Source organism: Cyclopterus lumpus, chromosome 14 (genome assembly GCF_009769545.1).
Source record: "Cyclopterus lumpus isolate fCycLum1 chromosome 14, fCycLum1.pri, whole genome shotgun sequence".
Lineage (NCBI taxonomy): Eukaryota > Metazoa > Chordata > Actinopteri > Perciformes > Cyclopteridae > Cyclopterus > Cyclopterus lumpus.
Window position 1 is genome coordinate 21,531,000 of NC_046979.1, and position 13,845 is coordinate 21,544,844.

Consider the following 13,845-nt stretch of genomic DNA (forward strand, 5'->3'; position numbering starts at 1 on the left):
AGCAAACCTCCTTTGCCTCATTGTCTTCTTCTTCAGAGGGGCTATTGAGTCATTTACAGGGCTATCTAGTGTCATCCTCAGTGAGACTGTAGCACAATCGACAAGATGATCAGTCTGGGACGGACTGAAGTTAGCACAGGAGTCCTTCGTCACAATAAGACTGGGTATTGCTATTCAAATGCAGAAGGAATACACATGCACAATATGAACATTCATTTAGTGCAGACTTGGAGCTAGGTCTCCAAAATGGCTCTGCATCCCCATGCAGAATCTTCTTTTGAGATATCGGTTGTGTGTACTGCATAAAGTTCCAAAGCGCTAGAGCCAGAAATCTGGTGAGTGAGTTGACTTGTTGGCGTTATATGGATTTTGATCCTTGATAATTCATTTAGTTGGTGTTTGAGTTGTGTTTTGGAGCATGTCAAATTGTCTAATATATACTTGTAGCCCAAGTTATGGTGAAACATCTGTTTCCCCTACCATTATATCAGGGTGGTGGCCCGCCCGCCTGAAATCACCCTCCGCCCCCCTGTAATTTTCTCTATAGCACCAGATTACAACAGAAGTAATTTAAGGTTCCCTTTCCTAAAGAACAGGTCTACACCTTGTTATTTTATTAAACTAAACGGCCGTATGTTATTGATCGTATCTACACAACGGCATGCCATTTCTGTCTCTACATGGTCACATTAATACTTCTCCTCGGCTCTCGGTATCGCGCGCGGTGGAGTTCCGCCCCGATGTGCACAGACCCGTGCCGGCAAACCGGTATATCTGTAGCACTCCTGTGTGTAACAGGTTTCCCCGTTACGCGGTGAGTCTCGGACGTAACAAAGGCAGCAACACGGCTTGACGTTTGTTCCAAATACTTTTATTGATTCTCAGAATGATGGCTCCTCGCCTCTCCTTCCCGCCTCTCAGTCCCTCCTGCTATTTATTGGGGAGAGACACAGATAGATTAACCCCAGCTGAGGCTGATTAACCCTCAGCCCCAGCTGAGACTAATTAGACATCATTCCGGCACTGTTCCCTGAACCACACCCCCGCTCCACCCACTCTACAGCTGAGCCTAACCAAACCCCACTGTCACACTGTGTAAGTAGTACACAGAGTAGCTCTCCTGTAAGTAGAACTCGGAGTAGCGCTCCTGTAAGTAAAACTAGTTTTAACCTTCTGTTTGACGTTTTAAAAGGACTTTGGAAAGACTGTTTTTGTATCAGGCCTTATCCCCACTCTTGGTTGTAGAGCTCACCGTTTTAGCAGACTCCTCAGCCTCTATACCTGCCATACCAATCTATCTAGAACTGTACTCACTTTAGTCTTTGCAGGTTGCAAGTTCCTTTCACACCTTTTTATTTCTCTTACATCTTACAGGAACATATAGGCGATAATGCATGCATGATAATACAGCTAATGCACAATTACAGGACGCATTTCTATTTTTAGTAGCACTGGAAGCTGATATATCACCGGCCAGAGCTGTGTCCTCCTGACATTAGAATGCACATTTTTACATTGCTGCCTTTAGGCATCATCAAAAATAACTCTCATCACTAGGGCGTTACAATTGATTGGACTCAGTTGTTTCTAATAGTTACTGTTCTGTTATTCTCTTGACTTTGAGAGGTATGCTCTTCCTCTTTTGTACTTGATTTGGTCAAATGTTGTTGAATTCTCCAAATTCAAATTTAATGAGATAATAAAACCATGTGTGTATATGATGGAATGCTGCCGTAATGCCAAACGCCAATAAGTCTGTTTCTCCATTGTCTTCCTATAGAGAACGAGTGGATCCGTTTTTTTTTAATGTGCTGTAGTTGTAGCCAACAATGTAATTGTACTAGAATGTGTGACTGTGCCATGGAATAATGTGCTTGTTGCTCTATGTCTATCCATTGGTTACCTGTGCGTGTGTGTGTGTTTGTTTGAGTTTGTAGTCACCCTAGCCACATCTGTCCAGCCTGTGCTGACATCGGTTGTGTGTGTCCAGATTGCTGACACCCACAGTACTGTACTGTATGTGCCATTACCTCTGAGCTCCTCAGCCTCCTGCTGCCATTTTGCTCCTGTATGGGTGGACTGGTTTCTTTCTGGTGAACTCGGAATCTTGGATGTGACTGATTCTGTTTCTGCACTTCATTTCTTAGTCAGACCATTTCTGTTTGCTCTTGGTGGTTACATATGGTCCTGTTGCTCTCTCCAGAACAGACCATCAGCAGTACAGGGGCCGCCCCACAACAGCCAGCCCCTACCCTGCATGAACCCTGCCTTGATGAACGCTCCTTGGGTGAGAGGGGCGGAGGGGGGGTAATATTTTTCAGCCCATCAAAACCTACACAGTATCATTTTGGCAATCAACCACCATATTTACTCTGCTGACATGATATGTGACGAGTCATGATTCATCTCTCAGTTTTCACCACTCATGTTGTTAAAATGAGATTTCATCATGTTGATGCCTTCTGATGTGAAATTTGACTTGTGTGAGTAAATGATTTTTAAGCAAATCTATTTTCTCATGGAGAACATAAATATAAGTAGAAGTTGTAGCTTCAAAAAATCATTGTCTTGTAGAAAACACATCTCTTTTTGAATAAATATATATTCGAAATCTGAGACGCTCTAATCGATTTTCATAAAATAATGGTATGCAACAAATGCAATTTTAATTTATACCTCATGACTGTATTGTGAATATCTACATTTCAACATCATTCTGCTCATAAATACCTAAGCATTGTACAATCATCACACCAAGAAAAGCAAATATTGAAAATGATGGTATGATCAAGAAATTTGCCAGTTTAATGGACACACCTTATCAAGATAAATCATTCTTTGCCTTTTCTCTTGTCATTTCTTAAAATAGGGACACAACACCCATACCTCCTTTTGTTTTTGGGTCTCATCACTTTTCTGTGTCCCTGTCTCTCTTTGTCTCTTGATGTCCACCCTTTTCTCGTTCTCTCTTTCCGCTCTCAGCAGTACCACTACCAAGAAGACGACTCTCCGTCTCTTGACCAGGGATTCCTGCGGCTCACCAACGAGGTGCGCGCCCCTGAGCTTGTGCACGTGTCCGAGAAGAACCTGTCTGAGATCGAGAATGTGCACGGCTACGTGTCCCATTCCCACATCTCTCCTCTCAAGGTGAGCACCACGCCCTCTCTTCCTCCATTCCAAGAATCATTCATCACAATTCAGCACCATGACCGACTGCCAACATGGCCTTGTCTCAGTCTCTCTCCCTCCATTTGGTCTTTTTAGCTTAGATATGACAGTGCTGTTCATAGTTCATATTATATAGGATTACTGTGTCCATTTTGATTGGCAGATGTATGGAACAAAAGGGTTTTAGGTTGAATTCAGGTCAATTTCTAGAGTCTAGTTTTTGTATGCTTCACAAAATGTGAAGATTTTCCTCCTCCTTTTTATTTCCCTATTTTGAGTAGTAGTAAAAATTGGTGGCAATAACCAGGTTGTGAGCTCGTAGTTTTTTGTGTATGCCTCCCTCTCTGTCTTTACCATTTTTTGCACATAGTTTCCCTCTGCATTGTCTTGATTCATAAAGAGCTGGTGCATTCTAACATCTAAGTGCCTCTCTCTGCCCAAAAAGGAGCTCACCTCCATGTAGAGTTTAAAGTTGAAGGAAAAAACACACGTCTCATGCACATAGTACAAGGTCAATAAGAGAGTGACGTTAAAGATCACACAGCAGTTCAGCTGCAGATGGACTTTGGTGTGAAGTGGTTGTATGTCTACTCAGGTTTGAGCCAGCAGAGGGCAATGTTGCAAACAAAGAGAAGATCATTTCAGGAAGTGTTTGAGATCATTGGCAAATCATTTGTTGTTTCAGTGAACAGTGATGATGAGTTGCCTGCATATATATTAGCCTGTGCAGTTATTAGTTGATAAGACATTTAGTGAGGGTTGTAAAAAAAAAAGTCTGTCCCTAATAGAGACCATTACCAACAGTCAGAGGAGACATGTGTAGGTGTGGAACATATGCAGCAGAATAATTCTTCCTAATGTTAGTGTTCAAAGCATATCTCGTTATTAAGGGAAGTGAGAAACATACTCTACAGTATGTGAAAACATTATTTCAGCACCCTCAGGTGTTCTTTATCATCTTTACATTAGATTATTCCTTTGAGTGACCTTTCTTTTGAGGTACCGATTCTAGGATTTGGTGGAATTTAACGGTGTTTTTTTGCATTTACAATGAATACCCACCCCCCAATCACTGTTCCCTTTCCAAGACTGTGGTACGTGAGCCGTGAACGGAAGTCAGCCGGTCGTTTGCGGTGCCATGGTTTTGTTACGGTTTTAGTGCAAAACTGTAAAAAAGGAAAAGGCTCTCTCTCCCGAGCCAGTGATTGGTTTGTCCATTCTGGGCTACTGTGAAAAAAGACCAGCTCCCTATGTAGTTATGAAGGGCTAATTCTACATAAACACAAGTGTCAGGTGATTATACGCTAATGAAAAAATCGTAGTGAAAATTATATTCCATTTCTGCTAATAGATCCCCAGAAGTGTTACACACTGGCCCTTTAATATTGCGTCTGCTACCACTGGTTATTTAATAATGGGCTCCGGATGGTTATTAGAAGTGACTATGAATGAAATCATATTGTATTAAATGATGTTGGTTTGAATGCATTTGAGCAGCTGCACAGCAGAAACTCTTCAAAACTTATCTCATTGTGTTGCTAAATGATGATGTCATTGCTTTTATCTGAATGTAAAACCAGATTCTATAATCCTCATTCTTTCCTTTTAACATGTTGGAAATTATAAACTGTCGCCATCTACTGTCTGGAGCTCTGAGTGCTTTATCTCTGATTACACCTTCTGCCTGTATTGTATCATGAAGGACTATCTGTTGACATCCGACCCATTGTCTTACATTGTAAAATACCTCCAAGGTTAAAGAGACATTATGTAAATGTACCACAGAGCAGTAAAATGACTCAAACAACCTTAAATCAAACTTTGGTCCCAGCAGTGGTCAAATGATATATTTTCAAATATGGTTTAAAGTCTTGTTGGCCGTTGGTAGTCAATGTTGGTATATGTTTATTGAGCAACAAACTGTTCTGTTTTCTTATACTTATTTGCTCTTGAGTCAGTTTGAGTCACTAGTGCAGTAGGCAACATCAGTGAATTAGATGTTAGAAATAATGCAGGAAGCCAGAGCGATCCACTCCCTCTCATCCTCATCCAATCGTAACCCCTTTGAACATGTTTCCCTCCTCCTCCCACTCAACATGTGACATGGTAACCATTACTAATGCTTTTTTTATCCCAGTGCATTAGGCTCCCATGTCTCTCCCTCCCCCTCCCCCTTCTCTCTCTTTACCCACGTATACTGGTTAGTGATCTTGTTTTGTCATTTTCTTACCTGCAGCCTGCACTGGTTACCCGTTTTGATCTTGCGTACCCCGGTGTGACCACAGCAAACTACATGGCAAGTTTTATTTAATTTAATTTTTATTTGACCTCTGGGGAATCTTAATCCTCTATATTCTTTGGTACAATTTAAAACGTGTTCCTTATGTGCCCAGATGATTGATGCACCCTCAGTGCTGCATGGATTTTGTTTTGGTGTTGTCTTCAATCCATCCTTTTGTAGGTAGCTGCTCTTTTTTCATACCCATACACAGGGCTCCAGACTAACACTTTTCACCAACGTCACAACGTTTTTTGTAAGTGAATGCAAACTGTGCCGCATCAAATTGTTTCCTTACTTTGTTATTATTTGGTCAAAATGTCACATTACACTGCACTTTACTGTGTAACACTTTGTGTTGCTCCTGTGTCTTTCCTCCGTTAGCTCCTTTAGCTTTGTTAGCTCTGTTAGCTCCCTTAGCCAAACACACTGCAGAAATCTGCTGCTCACCAGCTGCTAACAGCTAGCTTTCCTCCTACCGACATGAGAATAATATACATATTGTAAGTACATATAAACTTTACAGACACACAAACACACACATACATATATACACACACACACACAAACACACACACACACACACATACACACACATACATATATACACACACACAAACACACACACACATACATATATATATATACACACACACACACACACATACACACACATACATATATACACACACACACAAACACACACACATACACACACATACATATATACACACACACAAACACACACACACAAACACACATACATACATACATATATACACACACACAAACACACACACAAACACACACACATACATATATACACACAAACACACACACACACAAACACATACATACACGTACACACACATACATATATACACACACAAACACACGCACACAAACACACACACATACACACATACATATATACACACACACAAACACACACACAAACACACACACACAAACACACATACATACATACAAAACAAACATCAGAGGCATCCCGGGGAAGATGTTTGTTCGGTCTAAACACATTTTCTATCGGGACACTGTTAGTCTTGAGCCCTGCCCACACTGTTAATATAACCCCATGTGTGTTCACGTGCTTGTTGTGGTGTTCCTGTTATTTGGTGTTTATTTGTCTCAGGTAATGATCATGTACTGCTATTTGTTGAAGAGTTTTCTGTTACCAGGTCATGTGTTTAGGATATCTGTATCTGACATTTAAATAATGAAGCATACTATTCAAAGGCTTACAGCATGCTCTATACCGTGTACTGTGTTTGTCACCTTTGATGGCATTCTTTATTGGCTAACATTATTACCAACAATAAATGATAGTCATGTTTAATTGGGTAAGGTGTCAATGTAAAATGAGTGCAGATTCTACATAATGAATCTGGTGCTTTCATTTTGTCAAAGAATGTCGAGGTCGGTCTATGTCAACTTTTAACTCCCTAAGAAAACATGAGGTCCATCTATTAAATATATATTATATTAGATATAAGTTTCAACTGTGTTTCCTTAATGATAGGAGAAGATGTGTGCATGTTCACCGTGTCTAAAAACACAGAAGAGTGAAAATGCACTGATTGGCATTTCCTATCGAAAGCACTTAAGTTTAAATAGCTGTAATAATCATGCAGCCATGCATTAAAATGTAATTTGTGTTTTTGTTGTGTAAGTGAAAATAAACACTTGATAGTCACAGCTAGGAGTTCAAATTGAAATGGAACTAGAGATCATCCTGTGATGGGATCAAACCAGCCACAACACCAAATCAGGCCAACCCCCCTAATTTCGCGCAGTTGGTCAGAGAAAACACCCTTCTTGGAACTCAACGTTCATTTTCGTTTCAACTACACACCTGTAAAGTTTTGTGACTTGCATGATAGGGACCCTATCACAATGATAACATCTGTCCATAAACAGACATAATATTTAACACCTAGCAACACTCTGTGGTGTTGAAAACAACACCAGCATTTCAGTTCTACTCTGCTGTTTGGCTTCAACAATCTGTGAGATAATTCTTGACTTTCTTTGGTTGTACTTTCTTGGTGGGTTCCCTTGTGGAGTTAAGGAGGACCTGATTGGATCTGTAATGTGAGTATAAGAAAGGCAGAGTGAAAGACAACTGTGTTAGGGAGTCTTGATTAGGCCTAAATCCACATATGTTGTCCTCAGCCTACTTGTTTACTCTCAACCGTGGGACTTTTGAAGGAAAAATTGCTTTAATACAGCCGGTGTAATTGTAAAAGCAGCAGGCTGGCAAGAATTATGGTTTGTCAATGACCAGAGGAAGTGTAACCCCTCCATCGCTGGCCGAATCAAGCACCACCGATTAAAGAGTGTTACTCAGGGAAGATGCTATTGATTCGGACTGTTGCAATGTTTATCGATCGCCACCCTCTTTCCATGGTAATGTCTGCTTGTAAAAACACATTAATTTGTTGCCAGCAATTACTTCTCTGTCAATCGGGCTGGGTGAAATTTGTGTGTAATAAACACCAGTTTTATAACGGCTGCCGAAGCAGTTACTGGTTTATGTTCAGCAAGGGAGAGTAAACGTAGGATCAACAGTGAGTATAACTTTCATCCCATCTTATTATTTCTCTGTTTTCTAATCCACACAATGGGAGACGCTGATTACCTTGTGAAAACACTCAGATTGGCTTTTTAAGCCATTGTGGGTTAGTGGGGAAGTGGATAACAACACTGCCACCAACAGCAACGATGAGGACACCAGAATCATGTTCAGTCTCACAAATGCACTTCCTTGTGAAAGTTGGTAATGCCAAAACCTTTCGTTTGATAACCACGTCTAATATCTTAGGGCAGTTTTTCTATCCTAAAGACAAGTCAAGTGTATTTATCATTGTGAACTCTACCTTGAAGTTTTGAGGTGAACAATTGTTACATTTAAAGTACTCTAGCTAAATAGATGAACGGTAACATTTTATTATGAAGCTGAAACTTACCTTAAAATAACTTGACAGAGTAGCGCTTTCTTCCCACTTTAACATTCGCCATTCCGCCTCATGCAAAGAACGTCTTCAGTGGTCGACTGCGCATGCGTATTCCAGTCGAACGCTGCCGAGTGCGGCCGAGTTTCTCCGAGCTTTGCGGATGGTTCCTCCTCACCCATTCTTTTAAATAAAGGTTACTTGAGATGATTACGTTTAATAACTTTACCAAGTTTCTTTATGGTCAACAAAGTAAGCAGACATGAGTTAAGCGCACCATTTTTTTTAAAGTAAGCTTATCAATTCCATTTTACAGTGTAGCTATTTGTGTACTTTATACAATTTTGGTAATTTAAAGAATCAATATTTATTGATCAATTTTGTTTATATTATTGATCATGTTTATTAGCATAATCAATAATAATTACAACATTTGTACACAATGAAATATAAGCATGAATAAGATATGCTAAAACGGCAAGATATCAAAATATATTTTTTTTAAATGTGCTTTTGGTGCATTTTCACAATAATACCTTTAACACATTCCAAAATAATAATACAATTAATATATTAAAATAATAGCATGAATAAGTTACTAATTACACTCAAATATTACTTAAAATATAATATATTTCTTGAAAGTATACTACAGTAAAATTATTTTAAAGTGTTAAAAGTTGAATTTTTAAAATAGGTGAAAGCGTGACTTTTGTATACTTTTTATATATTTGCAGAAAGTACAATTATTTGATAGTATATTTGCAATGTACTATAAAATGTCAGTATATTTTAAATACAAAAAAGTATATACTGTATATCTTTTTGCCTGGGAAGTCACTCTTTTGATAGACTTTTTCTATATTTTCTTTTTGCAAATGAAATGTGTTATAGTATGTGAGCAACTGTTTCTCCAAGCTCCAAAATAAGTACAGTGCATTGATGGAATCAGGTGGAAACACTTATTCTACCTCAAGAAGATGATGTGTAATTTTCAATGACAGGCTACAATGAAGGTGAAGGAGAACCGTAAAACCTATAGGAATGATGCCTGGGAAGATTCATTGAAACTTCATTCAAATTTAATTGTCATCTAAAAGGCACCACAGAGAATTACATTCATTATATCAAAGTCATGAATATTCATTACACTGTTGAAAACACAGCCCTTTTCAGTCTCCTAATTTGGGTCAGAAGAACTGTCTAGACTTCCAGTCATCAAACAGATTCTTTAAAATGTCTCCTCTTCTTCTGTAGATTGACTGTTATCAAAGTGCCCATCCATCACAGTAACATGTGGACAGTTCTTCAAAATATGCCCTGGCTTGTTGTCTCACTATTGGAAGGTGAAAAGATTGAAATTTGAGTCCCAGTAGGTAATGTCCCTATCAAATAGGTAGACTTGACTGTTTATCATTCACTGACAGATCAGTAAAGTTATCACAATGTAAGTGTCTTACATGTAAAGGTTGGTCAGCTCCAAAGGACTGTTTGAGTAGCGTTATTGTGAAAGGACAAAGCCATTCTAAATGCTTAAATGTAACAGTCCAAACCTTTTAGAATTATTTTGAAACCCTGCAAAAAACTCTGAACAGTACATTCAACACAGAAATAGTCACTCTTAGTTGTAGTACTATCGTAATAGTACTCGTCATAAGGCTACATTTTGTTGATTGAGGTCTTTGGTCGGTGTGCCTGGTTCTCCAGCACAGATTCCCAGGTGACCTTTTTAATTGCATATGTGTGGTCCGTGACCCTCTGTTGGTGTTCAGAATACCTTTCTCTTATCTGTTTCTGCTGGCAGTGAAGAAACACAAGGAGAACACGTCACGCCAAGCGTGATTGACCTCTCCTGCTGATGGCCTGTTCACAAGGAGTTACCATCAAACCTAGATTGAACATAATGATGCACTGCAAATAACCCACGGATCCATCTCGGCATCTCTATCTCTGTGAAAGACCCGCTGTCTACACTCAGACACACTATGGGATACTCCAAAATTGATTTGCTCTTAGTGGGTAAGAGGTCAATTTTCTGCGCTTTTCTACATTTTCCCGTACAATATTTCTTTTCTTCTTTGCTGATGGAAAAAGCATTGGTGAAAATAAATTAAAGGTGGTGACAACACTCAAAGAATGAATATACGGATGTATGTTGAACAGTTCATTTAATATTGTTGTTAGAGAACGTCTTCTGAAAAAAGGTCAGCTCTCAAACAGAGAAAAGGGAAATGGAAAGCCATTAAACAGAAACATCCATTAGTACTTGCAGAGTGCTGTTGTAGCTTCCTAAATCATGACTGTAGCGGACGGCTGGCTCGAAGCATCATGTCGGACATGCTGGATGTACGCCAACCCTTTTTTCCCATTCAGACTTTGTTGTTTTAGCGGCTGCATTTGTACTCATTTGACAGTGAGGTACGGCCTCAAAATAATGTCAAGTGACAAAATTAACCGACAACCGCTGCTGACTTTGACAGTGGCAGCTTGAATATATGGTCTCTCTAATTTGAATAGCAGGAACAAATAGCAGAAATGCATTTTGTTAAATCGTCATTAGACTGAGTGGTGCTTGCCTCTGCTGAATTCTGAGTTGGACATCTTGTACAGCAACAGAAGCCCTTTACTCAGGTACATTATTAGCCTGTGCATCCAAAATGCTTTTGCTTTTTATATTAAGTTGAATAAAATGTCATCAAATTATTATAAAGCTGCTGCATAAGTTATATTAATGGAGTCAAAGTAAAAAGGCCACATTTTGTCCAAGAACTGTTCCAACTGTTTACTGACAATTATAATCAGCATCAGTGGATTTTAATGCGCGACTACTCATGCTGTTAGGACACCTGTGTTTGGAAGTGGCTGAAAAGCACTAAAGACAATTATTTCTCACATTACACATCATATATCCAACAAGTCTTGTTGAATATCTGATATCACTAAAGGTGTGCTAATTTAAAATAATGAAGAAAAAAACCTTCCATAACAGTTATGCTGAGAAGTACAATAGAATTCTGCTGAAAATGTTCCTGATTATGACCATGATGACATTACTGTACCCTATCCAGTAATGCACAGTCTGCGGTGTATGAATGGTGAGATAGAGTCCTGATGGGCAGGTGGTAGCTTGCATGATAGCTCCTCCCATCAGTGCGTGAATGGGTGAATGATGTCATGTAGTGTTAAAGAGCTTTTAGTGGTCGGAAGACTAGAAAAGTGATATACGAGAACAGGTCCATTCACCATTTACCACTCAAAATACATTGTATCACATTGACAATTTCATTATATTTAAACCTACAAAATATGTTCTTCACTGTAAGAGGTTTGCAGACATTTTGTTGAATATTTCTTTGCATTTGGTCAGAGTAAGTACAACTAGTGACGTGCAGAACAAGTGAAGTAGTATATCAAGCAACCATTGTAATATAATATTATAATATATATAATACATAATATAATATAATATAATACGTGAGGAAGTCCACTAAAAGTGTGGGTGGGTGTCTGGGTCAAACAAACACAGGACCTTCATCCAGTAGACCGCTGTTTGTGTCCCATGTGAAAACAGAAACAAATGTTGGCTTTACACTTCTTCTTACATAACATTGTTTCCCTCAATGTGTAACAATGCATCTTGAGCTGACCCCCCCTTTGATTTTTTGGTATACATGGTAAAATCACATCAGATTTCACACAGTCAGGGTCATTCTGAACAGGACGTTTCCCTATACTGTAATGTAGAAACTACTTATGGTCATAATCAGTAGCGTTTTGAGCAGACATCTTTTGCACAGAAAACCTGTTGTGGAAACAGTTTTTTTATCAAATTAGGATTTCTTTAGTGACGTCACATATGTATATAAGACTGAATTTCTGATAACTTGAAATAATGTGACTGATATGCCGTTGGAAGGCACAGCATCGCCAGCGCTTTTGTACAGTAATTGGTAAATGGACCTGCACTTTTCTAGTCTGCCGACCACTCAAAGCTCTTTAAGACTACATGACATCATTCACCCATTCACACCCATTCATACACTGATGGGAGGGGCTACAATGCAAGGTCCCACCTGTCCATCAGGACTGTCTGACATTCATACACTGATAGGAGGGGCTACAATGCAAGGTCCCACCTGTCCATCCGGGCGATCTGACATTCATACACTGATGGGAGGAGCTACAAGGACGATCTAACATTCACACAAACATTCACACACAGAGGGCACAGTAATCAGGAGCAATTTGGGGATGAGTGTCTGCCCAAGGACACATTGACATGGACTAGCAGAGCCGGGGATCTAACTGACGATCTTCTGATGATTACATAACAGGAAGATTGCTTATCAGCTAGGGGCGATGAGTTTGAAAGACATGGTGGGGAAGGTCTAATAAAAGGTGCTATCAAGTTGCACTATGGGAATTGTAGGACGCAGGGTTTCTGGACCTAATAGCTTGGCCTCTGCTACATCAACTTTCTTTCCCTCAAAGTCCCCCAATTAGTTTACAATATCTTTGTGTTGTTAGAATTAGAGGTTGCCACAAGTCCGGAGTAGTAGCTCCACATGATCTTTAAATGTGCATTTAATAAATAGGTTTCTCTGTGCCCCTTTTGCTTCTCTCCGTTAGAGCTGACTCCCTGACACTAAAGGTTTTGGCTGGAGCCTCTCAGCTGCTTGAATGAAACAAACTGTCAAATGCCAGCTAATAACAATAGTAAATGGGTTACATTTGACATATATTCAATTGGGTTAGAAAATCCTTTCATGGTAAGATGAGCATAGTATTACACAGTATTTTTCTCAAACTGTGGCAGTAAGAAGGATCTCTCAAATGGGCTACCAGGCAGATGTTGGCGTGCTGGTTACTATGGAAACCGTCTGCTCATTGACTCCTGTCCACAGTGAAATAAAGCATTCTCAAATTGACTCTAAAAGCAGTAGAAGCATTTTATTAGTGAAGTAATTTCAGCTAACAGTCCACACTGCAGCAGAGATAATTTGTTTCTGCACACATTTGTGGTTGATACATTTCATCGCCATTCATATTTGGGAGTTTTTCCTGATCCGATGTGAGGTCCTGGGACAGGGATGTCGTTTGTGTACAGATTGTAAAGCCCTCTGAGGAAAATTCATAATTTGTGATTTTGGGCTATATAAAATTTAATTGAATTCATCACCATCACTACTAATTAACATGATCTGAGATGAACCCTAAGGAACATGCTGCTGTCTACATTTGTATTTGAGTCTGCACAAATGTCTCACATTACTCACTCATATTGCTGTCATTATCTGCTCCAAACTTCAGGTTGTACTGACAATAATCCAGGCAGTGAACATCTTTACTGGTAGAAAATACCACAATCTAGATCTAGATCTAGACTTAATAGTCATAGGGGAAATTACAAAAAATATGAAACATGAA

At 39.3% G+C, this 13,845-nt stretch overlaps 1 protein-coding gene across 1 annotated transcript in view; it reads left to right on the forward strand.

Moving 5' to 3' along the window:
* LOC117742780 (disks large homolog 1-like) overlaps window positions 1–5,775 on the forward strand; it is a 93,147-nt gene extending 87,372 nt beyond the window's left edge. The window contains exons 6-8 of the mRNA XM_034550411.1: window positions 2,204–2,287; window positions 2,983–3,147; window positions 5,405–5,775. Coding sequence (XP_034406302.1) covers window positions 2,204–2,287; window positions 2,983–3,147; window positions 5,405–5,479 — 324 coding nt within the window. The 3' untranslated portion in view covers window positions 5,480–5,775. The remainder of the gene's footprint in view (window positions 1–2,203; window positions 2,288–2,982; window positions 3,148–5,404) is intronic.
* The last annotated feature ends 8,070 nt before the right edge of the window (window positions 5,776–13,845 follow it).